This window comes from Periplaneta americana, chromosome 6 (genome assembly GCF_040183065.1).
Source record: "Periplaneta americana isolate PAMFEO1 chromosome 6, P.americana_PAMFEO1_priV1, whole genome shotgun sequence".
In the NCBI taxonomy this organism is placed as follows: domain Eukaryota; kingdom Metazoa; phylum Arthropoda; class Insecta; order Blattodea; family Blattidae; genus Periplaneta; species Periplaneta americana.
Window position 1 is genome coordinate 127,275,637 of NC_091122.1, and position 19,605 is coordinate 127,295,241.

A 19,605-nucleotide genomic window follows, 5' to 3' on the forward strand; every position below is an offset into this window, starting at 1 on the left:
AACCGCTTTGAGCATTGTATCGTGCAAAATGCAAAAAATCATCTCAAGCTTCGTGATTATATCTACTAGACTGTGTTGATATTATGACGAAGACGATACCAGTACATAAGGAGAAACGTATTCACGTCCATCTTAGGACCTGGTGAATGTGTCACAATACAATATAAAAACCGAAACATGTGAACACTAACTACAGTTTGTACCGATTCGGTGAAATAGCTGATACAGTTAAAATACTGTATTGTGTGAATGTGCCATGACTGATTAATCAAAAAAAGTGTACTAAAATTTCCAATAATTTAATTTACATAAATTTGAAAATTATAAATTATGCCTTTATTCTGTGGAACAGGATATTTTGTAAATAAATAAAATAGGTTTCCTTTAGAGTTGAACAACAGAGCCCGGAAAGCCGAAAACCCACATGACAATGTTATATTATATGTCACATCGTTGATGTAAAGACTGCTCATGAGTGTTTCAAGACTTCCAGAGTTGATCACTTCCGAAGTCCCGAATGTCAAGCAGCCTTGAAATGCCACAGTAGTTTATACCAGACTGAACTTTTATCTACTTTGGCAACTGTTATATGTGTATAAGCAATCAAGTAGCCTATTTGGAACATTATCTCTACCTTTCAGTGTAATAATCCGTTCCCCAGTCTTTATTTAATTACTAGGCCCTTATTAAAAGGCTAGGAATTTTATTTTCGTATGTTTGAGATCAAATGTACAATCTCAAGTAAAAAAAATATTAACGTTATGTTTTATGTTAGAAATGCAAATTTATTTGAGAATTGTTTTTTTTCTATTTATATAATCATAGGTAATATCATATAATAGAACCAGAACATTTTGATAACTAAGATACTGTTCTGTTTTGTCTTTTTGTCTCATTTAAACATTTATAATGTTATTTATTTCAATGATGTATGTTATTCAAAGTTACGAAATCTTTCCACGCCGACCAAATGCTGTTTCGAGAATGATGAGCGAGACTCGAAGCGCACGAGAGTTACGAGACGAGACTCGAAAGACAAATGCAACGAACACAGCGAGCAAGAGTGGCAGTTAGTTTTGTTCATCTCTGGTTTCCTTATAAAAGAAGTCAGCACATATTCCTTCATTAATTTTTAAGATAATGTAGTTTTCATTTTCATACATATTAATGAACTCTTTCTTACTCATCACTCTCATCTGAATATTCCACGTAGAAGTAAAACTAAAAATACTGTGCTGTAGATTTATTGCATCTGAAAGAACTCTGAGAAAGGCAAAATTATTGGCTACCTGTTTCTCAGCTTACTAAGTTTCCTGCTTTGCGGACACGTTTCTCTTAAGATAACATCTTGTGAGAACACAGATACCTCTGGTGAGCAAAGCAAGAAAGGAAGTAAAAATCGGATACAACAGACCTTCAAAGACTACAGTATTTAAAAAACTTGAAAGGAACTCTTTAATTTTAAATTACCTACTTGTTTTTAGAGGAATAGGTACAACTCTAAATTGGAACATATTACCGTAATTAACGGCATTTTTATGATCTCATCTGACTGTACTGTTTCGTAGTAATTTATCACGTTTATAGAATTACATTGAGAGGATGATTTTGGATACTGATTTCCTTGTATTTCATAATAAAATGGACCTTTTCTTAATCCTCTGTACCATTACTGTTGTGTTTTTCATTTGTAGGTCTAGTCTCATCTCATATCATTTGTTTTGTTGATTGCAGAGGCTGCATGTTGACAGAGGATGTTGTGATAGCAGAGAACACGAGTGTGGAAGAAAATACTCAAATAGGACATTCAGTGATTGGCAAGAACTGTCATATAGGCAAGAACGTCGTCATAGACAAGTCATACATATGGGATAATGTTACTATTGGGGTAAAATACCTTCTTACTTATGTTTGTGTATAATTTTTATTATTTTTGTCATTGTTCTTCCTAATGGGAGGTATAGTGTCTTAAATAATTAAAAAAATTGTTAAGTGTTTTAATTACCATCATTATGCCATCTTAGCTGTAGTCATTGGGATGAATACCATTGACAGTTAGTTTGCAAACTTCTTTTCTCCAGGTGTAGAAGAGAAATTTATTTATGAATTACTTTATTCATATCATTGGTCTCAAAGAAAGCAAAGAAAATGAAAATAATGTATCAAGAAATATAATAAGACAAATATAGGGATCGATTTTATCCAAGCTAAAGGGCCGTGGTCTATTGGAGCTGTTGCTACCGTAAGTTTCATCTGGTACTCCAGCAGACATCATCAGTGGTGAGCGCAAAGATCTCCTGATGATGTCTGCCAGAGTAGCAGACGAAATGTATGGTAGCAACATCTCCAACAGACCATGGTCCTTTAGTCACTGATGATGTCTGCCGGAATAGCAGATGAAACTTATTGTAGCAACAGCTCCAACAGACCATGGCCCTTTAACCCAGATAACATCGATCCCTATGACACCGACTGTGAAAGCCTACATTACAAGACAAATATTGTTCAATCAATCTTCTTATGGTCTTACTAATAAAATCTCTATATACAGACGTTTAACTGTCTTATACTTATACAATGAATAGCTCGTTTATAAGACGTGTGCAAATTCCTTACTAATCATCACTACATACGTCGTGTATAACAGTATAACTGTTGCACAGCTACGTCATAGTTTCGTCATTACTTCATTACAAAAGATAATAGAATATCTGAGGTTCTCTATTGCATCCAGTAGAGTGCTCTAGTGTGCCGCGTTAAGTATCAATAGTACAACTGGCTCTGATCGATTACCACACTATATTTTGGTCAAAGAGTACAAGCTACAGCAATATTATTCTTATTATTATGTGCTCTTTGGTTTGTTCTTCTGTGGTTACAAGGCAACCATCATCATAAAATGACAGTCGATACGAACAGCTGTTAGAGGGGCGGCCATTTTTTCTCTGCATACAACACTTAAACATGGGGTTTCGTGTATATAACTACTGCAAAGCAATTCCCATTGTATAGTTATAGACTGTTTATACATCCATCGCTTATGCATGGTTTATTAGTAACATTTTCTGTCTCAACTCTGCATAAGTCTCGTATAAAAACTATACACGGTTTATTAGCAAGACCGTTAATGTATCCAGCTGTTTGCTGACAATATAAAGTCCACTATAGTCCATTGTAGTCTATTCAGTTGTTCTTTTGCACGAGAAATGAGGGGTATTTTGATCGGTGTTCATTATAGATGCCTGTTGCTAGTAGCCAGAGTTGGGGTGTAGTCAATATATACTGCAGGGCTGTGTACAAATATAGTTAATGATGATGAGATTGCAGGTGGTCTCTGTTTTCCCAATACTTCTCTCAGGATATCCTTGTCAAGGTCTGCTCCCACTTAGCAGAAGCAAATCGAACAGAATTTCACTTCACAATGTATTTAAATGGAAGATAGTAGAAAGTGGCATGTCAAATTGAACCAAATTGAACAGAATTCAGGAGCTAGAATATTTATTTCACTGCCGGAACAGAATTTCTTGTTTGAGGTATGATCATATGTTTTTGCGAAGTCTTCGTGAAAAACAAATGAACCATATCCATTTTTGTTAATGCAATTTGTTTATTGAAAGTTATTGCTGAAATAGTAATATACTGCAGAAAGTTGCAATTCAATAATATGAACGAAGATAAATTGATGAATTTTGTTCAGAATAAAAATTACCTGCCACTGTATGACAAGACACAAAAGTAGTACTGTAATAATTTTGCCCATGACAATGCATGAACCTAAATAAGTGATTAAATGGAAGCATGAAATATAAAATAAAATCTAAAGAAGCGCAAAAGAACGGAATTTTGTTTCATCTCTCAGAAGATAGTCAAATAAAGTAGAAAATTCTCCATATGCATATCTAGTTAAAAAAAGTCCCAGGAATCCAGTATTTCCTTTCCTTGTTTTGAATATTTGTTTCTTCTTTTTCCACTTCTTCATATAACTGTGCTAAAGCTATTATAAGATTCATTTAAAGCTGGAACACAACTCAGTTTGATTCCACTAAATGTGAGTGACTGCAGACATTTTGTTTCGATTCCACTAAGTGGGAGTGAGCCTTTAGAGGGACTTCTGAAATTTAGATTTTAAAAATTTCAATAAACATTGCTGGCTTAGTGTGCATATTGTTAAGAATGTGTTTTTTGTATTTTGTCGTCCACAAAGCAACACATTCTTCACATCACATGCACTTGGGAAGTACCGGTAGTTTTTATTGAAACTTTCAGGACTTGAATTTTTTTGTGAATTGTCTGTTTACATAGTAGACATCAATTATCCGAATATCAATCAACCGAAACATTGGTTACCCGAAAGCATTCCAGTCGGCAAATTTGAATTTGTGTGCATGCCATGTAGAAGTTTTGCTAGCGCTGTTTGCGAGATTTAGTGGCAAAAAACGAGTCTTAGCTCTGAAGCAAAAAAAAAAAAAAGTTTGGTCCTCTAGGCTAGTCAGTTTTCTGTGTTATTTGTAAGACGTGTGATACAAAATATATACTGTATGTACAGTTTTGTGTTTAGTATCAGTGTTTCTCTATTTCATACTGCTCCTATGACACCGGTACAATTTGTTTTCGTAAATGATCGATTATCTGAACACCCCCCCTGTCACCAATTGTTTCGGATAATCGATACCCCACTGTACATAGAGCAGTTAGTAGTATTCGGGGCTGTCATACTCCATTCCATGCTTGCACTATACCTCACGTCCCTTAGGTTTGATTCTTGCTTAAAGGCAAAGAATGTTGGGAGGAAAACTTGAATGTTACTAGAGTATTGTAAAATGTTGGGAGGAAAACTTGAATGTTACTAGAGTATTGTAAAATGTTGGGAGGAAAACTTGAATGTTACTAGAGTATTGTAAAATGTTGGCTACACAATTAATATTCATTCCATTATTCATGGCAGAAGCTACGAATAGTGGAGGAATTGTAATAATATATTGTATTAGCCATCAGTTAGCCAACAAAATCTGATTATGTTACAGGATAACTGTAAAATAAGTTATGCTGTGATTGCTCATGGGTCAGAACTAGGAATGGGTGTAAAGCTGAGTAGGGGCTGTGTGTTGTGCCCCAACGTAGTTCTTCCTCGTGACACCAACCTAGATGCAAACATTCTTGTTGCCAGTGATGTGCTGAACAAAGACAGCTTCGATCAGGATGAAGGTATGTACCATTCATTTGGAGGAATGAGAGATGAGAGAGAAAGAAAGAAAAGTGTGAAAGAAACTTAATTATGATAAAACAGTTGTGTGACCTCTCATTTTGTGGACTGTTTGCCTCACTGTGGGGTGCATCATTCACTGAAAGAACTTGAAGTTTCGTAACAATTTGTAATGCTCAGGATAGGACCGATGATGGGCTTATGTGAGGGAGCAATGAACCTCGAGGTTCTCTAAAAGCCATTTGTAACTAATAATAACCAGTGGTTTGTGCAGCAAATGCTGCAAACTAAGTTCATTAGATGTTCAAATAAACATTTTTCAGATTCATTTTCAATGAAGAATATCAGACATTCTGAAAGTTATTTGCTTCTATAATAATGAAACATACCCCTCTGAATGATTTTTTATGCCAAATAATTTTTCTTGAACCTATACATCTTCAGTTTTTTAGTTTGAACGCGAAAACACAAGTAACAATGTCAGGGCGATCAGTCTGTTTTTCATGTGGGAGTAAAGCAGTAGCTATTTCAGATCAGTGCGGATTGTAGGTGAGGGGGGGGGGGAAGTCAGATTTGCTATGCTTTTGGACAATAGACATAGCATTTTGGTGTAGCTGCTGCATGTTTCGTAAACTACCTTGAAATGTAGATGGTAAAATCATTTTATCCTACTAAGAGATCTTGCTGAAATGATCAGGAGATTACAAAATCTTGTAGGCCTCATATTTTATCAGTAAGTAATACCTTTTGGTCTTTCCTTAGGAACTCTAATTTTTGCGCTCCCTTGAGCCAATAGTGAAGAGAATCACGCACCACCACACCGCCTTTAAAAATATGAAAAAGATCCAATCCCACTTAAGTAATAACTACAAAAACATTTGATTTTTAATAACAATATTATTATCTTACGTAAGTTTTATAGTTTTCAATACCATATACTATATAGCCGCCACTCAGTAAATTGTATAAATCAAGATCTAATTTAAGATATTCTCTACATCTACTTATATAACCCCAAAACATTTCACTTTCATATCATCAATATAGCATTAATAGTATAATTAATGAAAAATAGTCACAGCATGACATTAACTATAATAATATTTCATTTCTAATGGTAATAATGTCATCAAACCACCTCAAGTTTTGTAGTTTTTAATATCCAATACACAGCTGTGCTCAGAAAATTACACACCACAGAATCAGACCTGTAAATTAATTTTAGTTAGTCTTGAAATTTTTAATAATCAATTTAATTTGAGCTCTAAATATGTCAACATTCTTGCAAATCATGGCCTTCGTGTAATATTGTTTACTGTAGTGTGTATTTTGTTTTATCCTGAAATGCAATTAGTGACGACAGATGAATTTCAGAAAATAGGAAAATTATGTTGAAAAATTGACATTTCACTCAAAACTACTATTTTTCTGAAAAACTTTGGGTTCCAAGCTTCAGAATGAGGGGTCATTTATTAAAATCTGTTCAGCCGTTTTCTCGTAATTTCCATTACCAGTTCAAATTATATATATAGATAATAATAATAATAATAATAATAATAATAATAATAATAATAATAATAAAATAATAATAATAATAATAGTAAAAATAATAATAGTAGTAATAATAATAATAATAATAATAATAATAATAATAATAATAATAACAATAATCATCATCATCATCATCATCTTCCTAACAGGTAATAGTCCTAGAAGGACTGTTCTGGTATACAAAAGTTTTCCCACCATCTCTTCACAGGACGATCCAATGATCTTTTCCCTGTTGGTCTGTAGTTCAAGATAGCTTGAGGAATTCTTGTTCTACGCATACGCTTGACATGGTGAAGCCAGTTCTCTTGATATTGATGTATATACTGCAGTGCAGGTTCCATTCCCAGTTCTTGTAGGATGTCTTTATTTCCTTTATGATTCCATTTAGTGTATCCTGCTGTTCGGTGCATAAACTTAATTTCACTGGCAGTAATTCTATTTTCATCACTTTTTTCGTAAGGTCCAAGCTTCGCTGCCATAACAGAGGACAGGTCTTGCTAAGGTCTTATACAGACAAGTGCGGGTATGTTTCTGGACTAAAGAAGGTTTCATTATACTGTTGATGATGCCTGCAGATTTATTGAATTTAAACATTTTTTGTGAGATATCTAGATGAGGTAGAAAGGAAAGCTTGAAACCAAGATAATTGAATTCATGAACCCTTTCTAAAATGTTACCATTTATACAAATTTTGCATCGTAAAGGTTCTTTGCTGCAGAATGCCATTATTCTTATTTTATAACAATAATAATAATAATATAATAACAATAATAATTAATTGATTAACTAGTGGACTTACTCGTGTTAATTATGTAAGATTTGTGCAGCTTACAGCTGTTTCAGTGCTTCATGCACCATCCTCAGAGCCTACTACTATAATAATAATAATAATAATAATAATAATAATAATAATAATAACCATCATCATCATCATCATCTTCCTAACAGGTAATAGTCCTAGAAGGACTGTTCTGGACTACAAAAGTTTTCCTGCCATCTCTGAGTAGGCTCTGAGGATGGTGCATGAAGCACTGAAACAGCTGTAAGCCACACAAATCTTACATAATTAACACGAGTAAGTCCACTAGTTAATCAATTAATTATATTCAAGTGTTAAAAGTAGTGTACGCAAGATTCAAAATGGATGAACAATAATAATTCTGTAATAATAATAGTTGACTAAAAAAATTACTTTATTTCATGTGCATTATCCTCAATTGAACTGACTCATAGGTACTGAATATGAACAAAATCTACCTAGTAATTTAAAAGGACTCACATACAAGGAAACAACGTATTCAAAACCACTTCTTAATGTATCTGGGATGAAGAAAACGTGTATTTTCCCGAAAATCTCGAAATCTATATTTTGCAGCATCAAAATACTTTTTAGTGGGAGAGTATAAGGGTTCACTCACTCACTCACTCACTCACTCACTCACTCACCGTCCTTCAACGCTCACTTTTTAACAATGTTTAATCATCCAGTTGCCCTCTTCTTTCGCACAGATCTTATTGGAGGTGAAGTTTGACCAAAAACATACATAAAACTCATTGAAGACATCTGTTGTCTAAGATTTGGAGGCTATTAGTGAAAATAAAAATTGGAGGCATTATTTTGGAATGATCCTCATGAGTAAGAATGATTTAATATCTAATTACTGTTGCAGTATTTGATTCTGTTCACAGAGTATAAACTGGATAAAGTGGCTGAGAAAGCATACCGTGTGCAAGTCTTGCAGGCAGAAAGTGACTCTGAGGATGAGGAACAGGTACAACCATTATGTGGACTGTGCTTGAGTGAAGAAGAAAAAGAAGAAGAAAACGAAAGCGAGAGTGGTAGTGAGGACGAACTCTCTGATGGTGGTGCCATGTCTGAACGGGCTTCACCAGTTCCTGATGACACCCACTGTAAGTTACACAATTGGAATTTCAGTATAAACCTACCTGCATGATATGCACATAATGTTTCAGTTGCTAGTCATAAGAGAAAGCATACTTTGTTTTAAGACTAGGCTACCTGCTGGCAAAATTGCACAGGATGGGATTTACTTACTTTAAATCACTAAAAAATACGTTAGATCCTATGTATATCTGTTATTGTATTTTTATCTTTACCTCAGTCTCTTCTATGTTAGGTAGATATATTATTTTATATCCATCTTGCTATTTTATTTCTATCTTAAGTTCAATTACAATACGAAGAGGTGCCACTGTTTACTGGTTAATGTTTGCGGGGATTTGTGTGAGGGAAAGAAGCTTGTTTTGACCTTGAATGGTCCTGAAAAATTCAACTAGAAGGTTGCAGCCTATTGACTGAGGATGTGTTAAGAGCTGTAGGTGGATTATTGTTTGCGTAAAAATGGACAAAAATGGGAAATACTGTTATCCCTTTGCACACATAAGATGTCTTTCATCATTAGTGTATAAACTTTATACAAGAGTGCTGGTAAGATGCCTTTGGAAAGGAATATGGAAAAGGATCAGGTGGCGTTTTGATCTGTGCAGCAAACACAGGATCATTTATTTACTATAAGATGCATTATGGAGTAAAGAATTGGCAAGAATAGGAATGTATTTATAGCATTTCGTGATGTAAATGCTGCTTTTGATTCAATTACGAGGGGGATCCAGGAAATAACGACCGTTCGCGCATACCCGCCGCGCAGCTGACTCCCCTTCCTTGTTTGAAGGTCAACTGGCTTCTTTAACATGTGTTCTCATAATGTTGTGAGTACTGGTTGCAACAAGTCGCCATTGTGCATTTTGTGTTACTTCAAAATGAACGACGTGATTGATAATCCCGCCGACTGTGAGGTGAGGAGTGTGATTCGATTTTTGAATGCCCGACATTTGAAACCTGCAGAAATTTACCGGCAATTGAAAGAAGTGTATGGTGATACTGTAATGAATGAAAGAAATGTGAGAAATTGGTGCGAAATGTTCAACAATGGGCGAACAAATGTCCAAGGTGTTCTTTTGCTGGATTTCATGCCAAAAGGCACTACGATCAATGCAAATCGTTATTGTGAGACTTTACAAAAACTACGGCGAGCCATCCAAAACAAGAGGTGAGGAATGCTTTCGAGAGGAGTTGTGCTTCTTCACGACAATGCCCGCCCGCACACTGCTGCTTCAACTCGAGAATTGCTGGATCAATTCGGTTGGGAAATCTTTGATCATCCGCCCTATAGTCCAGACCTTGCTCCTAGCGATTTTCACCTTTTCACTAAGCTGAAAGACTTTCTGGGTGGTACGCGTTTTGGAAGTGATGAAGAGTTGAAGAAGACAGTGAACACCTGGCTTAATGAACTGGCAGCAGAGGAGTATAACACGGGAATTCTAAAGCTAGTGAACAGATACGACAAATGTTTAAATGTAGGTGGTGATTATGTAGAGAAGTAAAGGAAGCTTCAGTTATGTAACAGACTTTGTTTTTTCAAATAAATATATTTTTTTTAATTATTACAACAAAACGGTCGTTATTTCCTGGATCCCCCTTGTACTTGGCAATATTTATGGGAAGTTTCATACCATTCATTCATTCATTCATTCATTCATTCATTCATTCATTCATTCATTCATTCATTCATTCATTCATTCATTCATTCATTCGTTTCTTCACTCACTCACCCACCCACGCACCCACCCACTCACCCATCCATCCATTCATTTTTGGAAAACATAACATTATCTTGTTGGTCTGTAGAGATATACAAGCACACAAAAACACATCCAAATGAAATTCTTAACACACAACTGAATTTCAGAACACACACACTCTTTGACTCCACATTACACTACACAAACACACCCCCACAGGAAACAAAAAAAAAAGGCACCAAGACCAGCAACAACCAGTTCTGATGATTGCTGATAGCAGGCCGAAACATGTTAACAAGATAACATAAAATTTAACACGTGAATGTTATATAATACGTTTTCCAAAGTGATATAGTGTTAAAAATTGTGTAATCAAGATGTATAATGAATGCATTCAATTTTACCATAATTTCAATTTGGTTGTATAGTGTTCTTCAGTGAGGTGATGGACTCCCTCACAAGAGGTTATGAAGACAACTTGCACCCTGACAATCTGATTCTGGAAATCAACTCATCACGATATGCATACAATGTGAGCATGAGGGAAGTGAACTACTTCGTGGTGAAGGCGCTGCTAACCCTGCCCATCCAGATCCGAGCAGCAGATGCCACTCCCAAGTACTTAAACGAGTTCAACAAGCTCCTGAAGCATTTCCTGCCCATCATGCAGAACTATGTGCGCAACTCTGATGCCCAGCAAGACTGCTTGCAAGCCATTGAGGTAGGTGAAAAACAGAAAGTTAAAATGTTTACATGAATTTTGTCTGTTCCCTCATTTGTATAGGTTGTCTGTACAGTAGACTTTATATTAATTGCTGAGAATTTAGGTTATAGAACAGAATAAGTCTTCAATGGACGTAACATCTACCGAACCCATGAAAGACGCTACCACTATAAATTATATTAGATTTAGAATTAGTTGTTAGAATAAGCAAGTAGATTTGTTTTGTAATTAGGGCTGGATATAAGGTGGACAATGTAATAAAAGAATAGGGCATTTACTCATATGAAGGGTTCAGAGCCATAGTGGGCCAAGCACCATTTATTAAAAACTGAGAAAGCAAGGGTTAAAGTTAAGTGAATATCATAGTTTAATGAAGATTAACATATCATTTAGTTTTAATGTGTATACTTTATGTTACTTGCTATATGTTCCCATTGAATTATGGTATTAACTTCATTTTAACTCTTGTTTCCTATGGTTTTAATAAATGGCGCTTGGCCCACTATGATTCTGAACCCTTCATATATTGGCCACTCATTTTTTTTGCAGATTTTTACCCTCCAAAACATGGGTAAGGCTATTACACAGATTATAATTAACACTGGATAACCTCGCACAATGTCATTAAATAACCAACAACAAAATTAAAACTTTCTTCCAGTTAACACTGCACAAAAACTGCACCTTTTATTTCTAATACAAACTGCCACTTTTTTGAGGTTGGGGCACCCATTAGATCGGATTCTCCTAACCCTGTGTGATAGGATGATATATGAGTGTGAAAGTAGACAGAATGGATGAAGATTCAAATTCAAATTCAAATTCAAATTTATTTACAATTTACATTTGGATAGATACCCGAAATGAGCATATGCTCATGCTTGGGTACAGTCCAGTAGTCTACATAAATTTTACAGGGTTCAAATAATAATGCTGATGATATAAAATAATAGTAACAATAATAATAATAATAACAATAATAATAATAATAATAATAATAATAATAATAATAATAATAATAGAATAGTCGTGACAGAAATGATACAAAGATTGTAATACAAAATAATTCATTAATAATAATAATAATAATAATAATAATAATAATAATAGAATAATCGTGACAGAAATGATACAAAGATTGTAATACAAAATAATTCATTAATAATAATAATAATAATAATAATAATAATAATAATAATAATAATAATAATAGTGATAAAACAAAAATATTTACAGTAATAAAATAAATACTAAGACGGATAAAATAAAATATAAAACCACTAGCGAGAGTTAACACAACTTAAATAAGCATATAGCCTAATAACCGGAAAAAATGCCAAACTCGAAAATCAACAGAAAAGTTCATTGTATCGCAGACGACAGCAACCGCCGTATTGACATTGTGTTGTGCATTATTGGTAGTAGGGGGGAGCTGAATGTCTACGTTACTGCCGTTCTCTTCGAATCTTCTCGTAAAATCATGGGAAGTTAATGCTGTAAAAACAAAATGTCTACGAGTCAAACTGTTCATTATTACCAGGATAAATACAAATAATACTGAAATATATTAATCAAGTTTCAGTTATAGATCTCTCCTTTTGTGCAAGAGGTATCATATCAAAATATTTTATGAATGGCGGGGAAAATATAAATTTCAATAACTTTCTAGTGACAAGTACAATCAAGTGTATCTGTGGCGATGCTAAGGAATCATTTATTTGAGATATACACTGTTATTAATTAAGAAAATGATCTATTTATATTTATTACAATGTTTTATCTTATAGGTTACATGCATCAGATAAATACAATAAAAATTAGTACTATATAATGCTAGTAACACTTAAAAAAAATTATAATAAAATTTATCAAATATCATACAAACATTTTCACTTTATTTTTAAACTTAAGAATGTGTAAATTGCTTAGGTCTGGATTATTTTTCAATACTGAATTGTATAGTCTTGGTCCATAATTCCTACTGTGTCTTAATCCAGCTGTAGTGTGGCATTTAGGTTCTGCCAAAAGAGTTGGGACATTTCTTCTGGTGTTGTGTATATGTTTTTCAGTTATAAAATTCATTCGATTTTTGTGAAAATAAGTTAGTAATGTATGTTTATATATTTGCTCAATTTTTAGTACTTGGAATTCAGAATAAATAAATTGTGTCGGATAATCAAGTGGTTTATGCAGACAAATTTTGATGATACGTTTTTGTAATAATATTAATGGAGTTAAAATAGTCTTTGTCATTCCACCCCATCCTATTATTCCGTATTGAATGACTGATTGAAACAAGGCTAGATAAACAACATGGAGAACATAGATCGGCATATATGCACGAAGGGTTACAAAGTTGTGAATTGTTTTCCGTAACCTATTACATAAATATGTTACATGTTTATTCCATCTCAAATGTTGATCAATGATAACACCTAAGTATTTTACTTGCGTGGATTCTGTCAAGGAAGAGCAACTGCAATCAATCAAGTTTATGTTACTGCAATTGTGTATTTTTAAATTTGTATCCTTATCGAGTTTGATTTTTCTCAGACTAGAAGCCGTTAATGTAAAAGGAACTGCAGTTGTTTTTGAAATGTTCAATGAGAGCAAATTTTCATCTAACCATTTCTTAATTATATTTATACCTCTATTAGCATTTAGGTAGGCATCATTCCAATTCGATCCACTAAAAATTACGGCTGTATCATCGGCATATGCAAATATATCTCCAGATGTGTTTCCTATATCAATATTGAGCAAGTCATTGATGTATATTAAAAATAGTAGTGGGCCTAAAACTGTACCTTGTGGCACACCTATATTTATATTACGAATTTCACTGTGTTGGTCGTTAAATTTCGTTAATTGGGATCTGTTGCTCAAGTATGACTTAAATAAATTTAAAGCGATTCCTTTAATACCGTAGGCATGAAGTTTATAAGTGAGTATATTATGGTCTACAGTATCGAAGGCTTTTTGAATATCTAGAAAAACTCCTAAACATTTTTTACCCGAGTCTAATTCTTTGATAATCCTTGATGTTACGTTCATAATAGCGTCGTCCGTGCTCATGTTAGTACGGAAGCCAAACTGCTTTTGACTTAATAGACTGTTTTTTTCTAAGAAATTAATTAGCCTGCTTTTAATACATTTTTCTAATAGTTTAGAGAGACTTGGTAAGAGTGAGATGGGTCTGTACTTACTGAGATTGTTTCTGTCACCAGATTTGTATATAGGTATTACTACAGCACATTTAAGATCAGTAGGAAATACACCTTGTGATAAACACAAATTAAAGACATGGGTTAGTGGTTTCGATATGGGTTCAATAATCATTTTGAGTGTTCTAGTAGTGATACCATCAACACCCGGAGCCACATTATTTTTTAAAGTTTTAGCAATAGTTATAATTTCTTTATCACTTACGGGAAATATGAACATTGATGATGGTGATGATGATGATAATGATGATGATGATAATGATGATGATGATGATGATGATGGATAAGAAAAGGAAGAAGATAGTCTTGTGTTTTTGTTAATTTTTGATTCTATATTGTGTCCTATGTTTGTAAAATGAGCATTAAATTCGTTTGCAATATCATAATGATTCCCCACAAGTTTCGCAGTCAGACATGCTGACATGCGATGGACTCATATGCGATATAGTAATAAATTGAATTATTGAAAAATGCCTGGATATATCGTGAATCCATTACTATAACTAGGTAACTAAATCCAAAGTTTTCAGATAATTGAAGGAGTGAGAATGAGATAGTCCAAAGCCACACTTGTAACAAAAATTGTTTTCTGTGCAAATTCATTTCTTACACATATGAGGAAGTTACTATTAAAATATTATAAAAATGACTCAACAAATTATGTTAGTGTATGCCGAAGAAATTATGATACCACACCTAATAGCATTGGACTCTAAACCTTTAACACTCTCTCCTGTAAAATTTTGTCTGTGTGGCTTAGGACTATATCATTCTCACCCCTTCAGTTAGTAAATATGTGTGTGTCTAATGCCTACCCACTTCACTTGCGTGATTAGGGATCCGCATATTGCAGATAGATGGCCGCACTGTGACCCACTTTCAATTTGTACACCACTTCGGTGGGCCACTCTGTACATGATGTTTGATGCGTAGTGTGACTAGACATTCTCTTTTGTCTGGACATGTCCTCCTTTTTAGAGCTTTGTCCGGGGTCCAGGCAGATTTGAAAAAAATCAAGAAATGTCCTCCTTTTCGTAATTTGTATGCCTGATATTTTGAAATCATCTAATTTGACGCCTTTTTCAAGTAATTTGCCTGTATGTGGCAGGAGCGTCAATGGAATATAGTCTTTGCCAACATTGTAACTTTCTTTGCTCCTCCTTGTTATGGTCGTTGCTCACAGCCAGCTAGTAAATCGAGATGTGACTGTAAATCCATTTCTGCATTCTCGCCTCGAAGTCTGTCCATTCTGCCCATTTTCTGTTCTCTTTATTATTAATATAGTTCCCTTGACTTTCACATATTGCAAACTGTAAAATCATTATTTTTATCCTAATTATTTTATAATGAAATAGATATTAACATACTTTTAAGTATGATATAAGCCTAAATCTGTACTGTAAATATTTTGTAATAAAATAGATATTGACGTAATTTAAAGTTTAATATAGGCCTAAGCCTAAATCTAAGTACTTATTTTCTGTTCTCTTTTTTCGAATGAAGTCCTCCTTTTTGAAGCTTTGTACCGTCTTTTATCGATGTGAATCTGATCACCGTAGTGATGGGTATCTGGGAATATTGTATGTACTGTACTTTTGTGCATTCAACCTTTGTCTCCTCATGTAGTACTGCTGTGTAATGGACTTTTTTTTAAATAAATCTAGTTTAAGATATCATAATGGATCTTTTGCTTAAATCATCTACTGATGTAGATAGCTCAAAATCGGAAAAAAAAAAAAAAAAAAATTAAGTAACCTACTTTTAGTATTAGACCCGCGATGTAATGGTAAAGTATGTCTTTGTGACATTACTATTTTAATTGACAAGCAATGTACCTTATAATAAAGTAAAATTTTTGTGTGCAAATCGTTCTTAAGACAATGTTATGATAGAAAGTAATAACATAAAAGTGATCCAGCATTTTCATGATAATAATGCTCGAACATTTTGTAACAGTATTGTGCATACCTTTCACAGGATATGGCATCTTCAACTGAAGTAGTCCAAGGTGGATTAACCAAGTTGATTCACTTGTTGTATGACAAGGATGTTCTTAGTGAGGAAAACATTGTGAAGTGGTATAACAATGGTGATGAAGAATCACCAACAGCATCATCTCTCCGTAAGCAGGTAAGCAGGCTAGAAACTAATCTTTTTTGCATGCGATGAAGATTTTTTTTGAAGTAAAAATCAAAGTTCTTTCTAGTTCTTCTGTGCAGTTTTAGAATGACTCGTCATCCTGTGATATGCAGACACCTTTTGATATTTTTATTTTTATTTTTTGCTTATTCCACATTTATTGACATGTAACCATTTGCGTCTCTGCCTACTCTTTTGCGATTATGATGAAGAATCCAGTTCTGAGGTGGACACTCATTAGATCGGATTCTGTTCGTCCCATATGGAGTATGGAAGTAGGCAGGATGGATGAAGGTGAAGGTGATGCCAAGGTCCAGAGTCGAAAGTTACCCATCACTTGCTCTTAATGGGTTGAGGGAAAACTCCAGAAAAACTGCAATCAGGCAACTTGTCCCAATCAGGATTCGATCCCAGGTCTGGTAGTTTCGCAATCATACTCCAAAGTGGTGGACTCTTTTGATTCTGTTGATCCACTACTGATTTACTTGTAATTTTCTACTTGTAAGGATCTGTCTCGGGTCTGGCTTTGAAAAGCCAAGCCAAGCAAGGCTTGCAATGTTGGCTACACTGCTCTTCACGTCACATGGCCGCTATTTAAAATTGTCATAAGGTTACGAATTTTTTACGCTATTATGCATTACAATAAATTATGAACTGATGAATGTACATTACCGTATTCAGTACTAAAAATTAACATTGCACGTATTTCAAAACTTTATTTTTAAATATCTATATGAAAGTTACAAAATTTCAACATGGAAAAAATGTTTGTGCAGTACAGTATGTCTTTACATAACCTATAAACGTATTTTCCAATTATCCGGCAAAATCAGTTATCAGTCACTGGCCTTGTCCCACAATTGCCGGATACGAGGAATTCTTCTGTAGTTAATTATATTTTTATTTACTTGTCCTGTTAAAAATAGTGGTACAGAGTTTAAAATATTTGATTATGCTGGATGAGACCTGGGAGATTTCTGAATTTAAAAATGAAATAATTGTCTTACGATAAATAAAACATTTATTTATGAATATTATAAGACAAATCTCACTTTCGGATTATCATTTTCATGTTGTAATCTTTGTTCGAAACTGTTCCTTATATTATACAAAAATTCTGGAGTGATAACAGCAATTTTTTTCTGTGATTATATGCTTTTTCTGTTTAGTGGAGTGTGTGCATTGGGTTATCCCCACAAGAAAAAGTCAGTGTATTACAGGTCAGGGCATCTTGCAGGCCATACCAATCTCTAAACTGGGAGATAAAGTGACCTGTCAACATGCTGCAAAGAACTGGCATGCTCTGTCTCACAGTATAGGTCATGGCACCATCTTGCTGAAACTGTATAGTCTTAAGAGCATGCATTTCGAGTTGGGGCCAAAGAAAGTTCTAGATCATTTCGACAAAGCACTCAAAATTAACATTGATTACATGTTCTATAGTGCCTTGAAAAATGTAGGGACCAATAATGCTTGCTGTACTGATTGCACACTAAATGATAACCTTTTTTCTGAATGCAATGGTAAATCATGGAGATTCAATGGATTCAGTTGAATCAGTAACGAAAGTTCTGCTTGTTTACAAACAGAAATTAGCCTCATCAGACATCAGTAGCATGTCCAGTAGCAACCGATCTTGCTGAATTAATTCCTGCATTTGTTGGCAAAGATTTGAACAATTTAGTTTATTGTTAGCACTTAGTTCTTGAACAAGTTGCGTTTTATAGGGCTAAAACATTTAAAGCAACAGATAAATATATGCAGTGTGCGACATATGCTGTGATTCGATAAATTCAGAGAGAGTACAAGTCTTCGTGCTGAAAGAGTTGGACTTTGCTGTAGTGAATTTCTCATACTTTTATTATTTTCAGGAGTGCATACAGTTTTACTGCCCAGTTCTTTTTACATTGCACGTGATACCTCTGCCTTGATTATCTCCAAATTGTTGTCGAGATGACCGCAGCACATGCACTACACTCCCATGATTCATGTAACTTCTACTACAAACAAACGATTTTGAGTACTTCATTCCTCCATATTTTTTTTAGTTGGCTATTTAACAATACTGTATCAACTACTAGGTTATTTAGCGTCGATGGAATTGGTGATAGGAAGATGGTATTTGGTGAGGTGAGGCTGAGGATTCGCCATAGATTACCTGGCATTCGCTTTACAGTTGGGGAAAACCTCTGGAAAAATCCAACCAGGTAATTTGCCCAAGCAGGAATCGAACCCACGCCCGAGCACAATTTTCACCATGTTACTTACTAAATCCAAAACATTTACGAATGCAACAATAGCGATAATGTCACATACATTGTTGTGTTAACCTGTGATACCAACTTAAAAATATGTATCTTCTATGCCGCACCTTGTATAAGATGAATTTATGTTTGTTGCACTGGAATATGGAGTAACTTATAAGTGTCGAAGCATCCACGATGTGTTTGTAATTTGTGTTTCAGATAACACCATTCATCCAGTGGCTTGAAGAAGCAGATGAAGAGTCTGGTGAATCAGAAAGTGATTAAATGCAATGTAGCAAGCATTGTTTCTGCATGTTGTCAACCAATAAAGCTAAATCGTTGAAACTCAGAGTCTGCAAGTTCATGACGTGCCTTCAGACCTCAACAATGTATATTGTACAGTACAACTGGGAAACTCTTAAAACTATTAAATTAAAATGAGATACTGTAATTACAAAAATTGTAAACACGTGTCTCTTAAACCTTGATCAAAATTTAGAGCTGTATTTGTTTTGGTTTGAAAATTTTGTACAGATTATAATTGAATGGCTGCCTAGAATAACATTGTACATCAGTTTTTACAGTTTGTCAGGAAATTAAAAATATGTTTATTTCATTCTAACATTGTTAAATATTACAAAATATGACAGTGTTAGATCTGTATTAATACTTCAGTAAGTATTAGCACCATTTATATACCATGTATTGTCTTCATCTTCCAAATAATGCAACTTTTTGAAAATTTGCAGTAGACTTCCGGATCTTACAGACATAGAGACAAATTCAAAATTCTGCTCTTAAAGCTCTAAATCAACTACATGAATGGAATACATCAAATTTGATGACACTCAATTTAAGCAAAAGTAACTACCAAATATTTTCACTTGGTAAAAAAGAAAGAGAATTCAATATCTA

The 19,605-nt window shown here is 34.1% G+C and overlaps 2 protein-coding genes across 2 annotated transcripts in view; one reads left to right on the top strand and one right to left on the bottom strand.

Moving 5' to 3' along the window:
- The window catches only part of eIF2Bepsilon (eukaryotic translation initiation factor 2B subunit epsilon), a 34,405-nt gene extending 15,364 nt beyond the window's left edge, over positions 1-19,041 (top strand). The window contains exons 7-12 of the mRNA XM_069828916.1: positions 1,735-1,888; positions 5,025-5,205; positions 8,444-8,665; positions 10,786-11,078; positions 16,283-16,435; positions 18,910-19,041. Of these exons, the coding sequence (XP_069685017.1) occupies positions 1,735-1,888; positions 5,025-5,205; positions 8,444-8,665; positions 10,786-11,078; positions 16,283-16,435; positions 18,910-18,975 (1,069 nt within the window). The 3' untranslated portion in view covers positions 18,976-19,041. The remainder of the gene's footprint in view (positions 1-1,734; positions 1,889-5,024; positions 5,206-8,443; positions 8,666-10,785; positions 11,079-16,282; positions 16,436-18,909) is intronic.
- The window catches only part of LOC138701719 (chymotrypsin-like protease CTRL-1), a 270,184-nt gene continuing 262,641 nt past the window's right edge, over positions 12,063-19,605 (bottom strand). Inside the window, exon 8 of the mRNA XM_069828920.1 lies at positions 12,063-12,575. Within this exon, the coding sequence (XP_069685021.1) occupies positions 12,382-12,575 (194 nt within the window). The 3' untranslated portion in view covers positions 12,063-12,381. The remainder of the gene's footprint in view (positions 12,576-19,605) is intronic.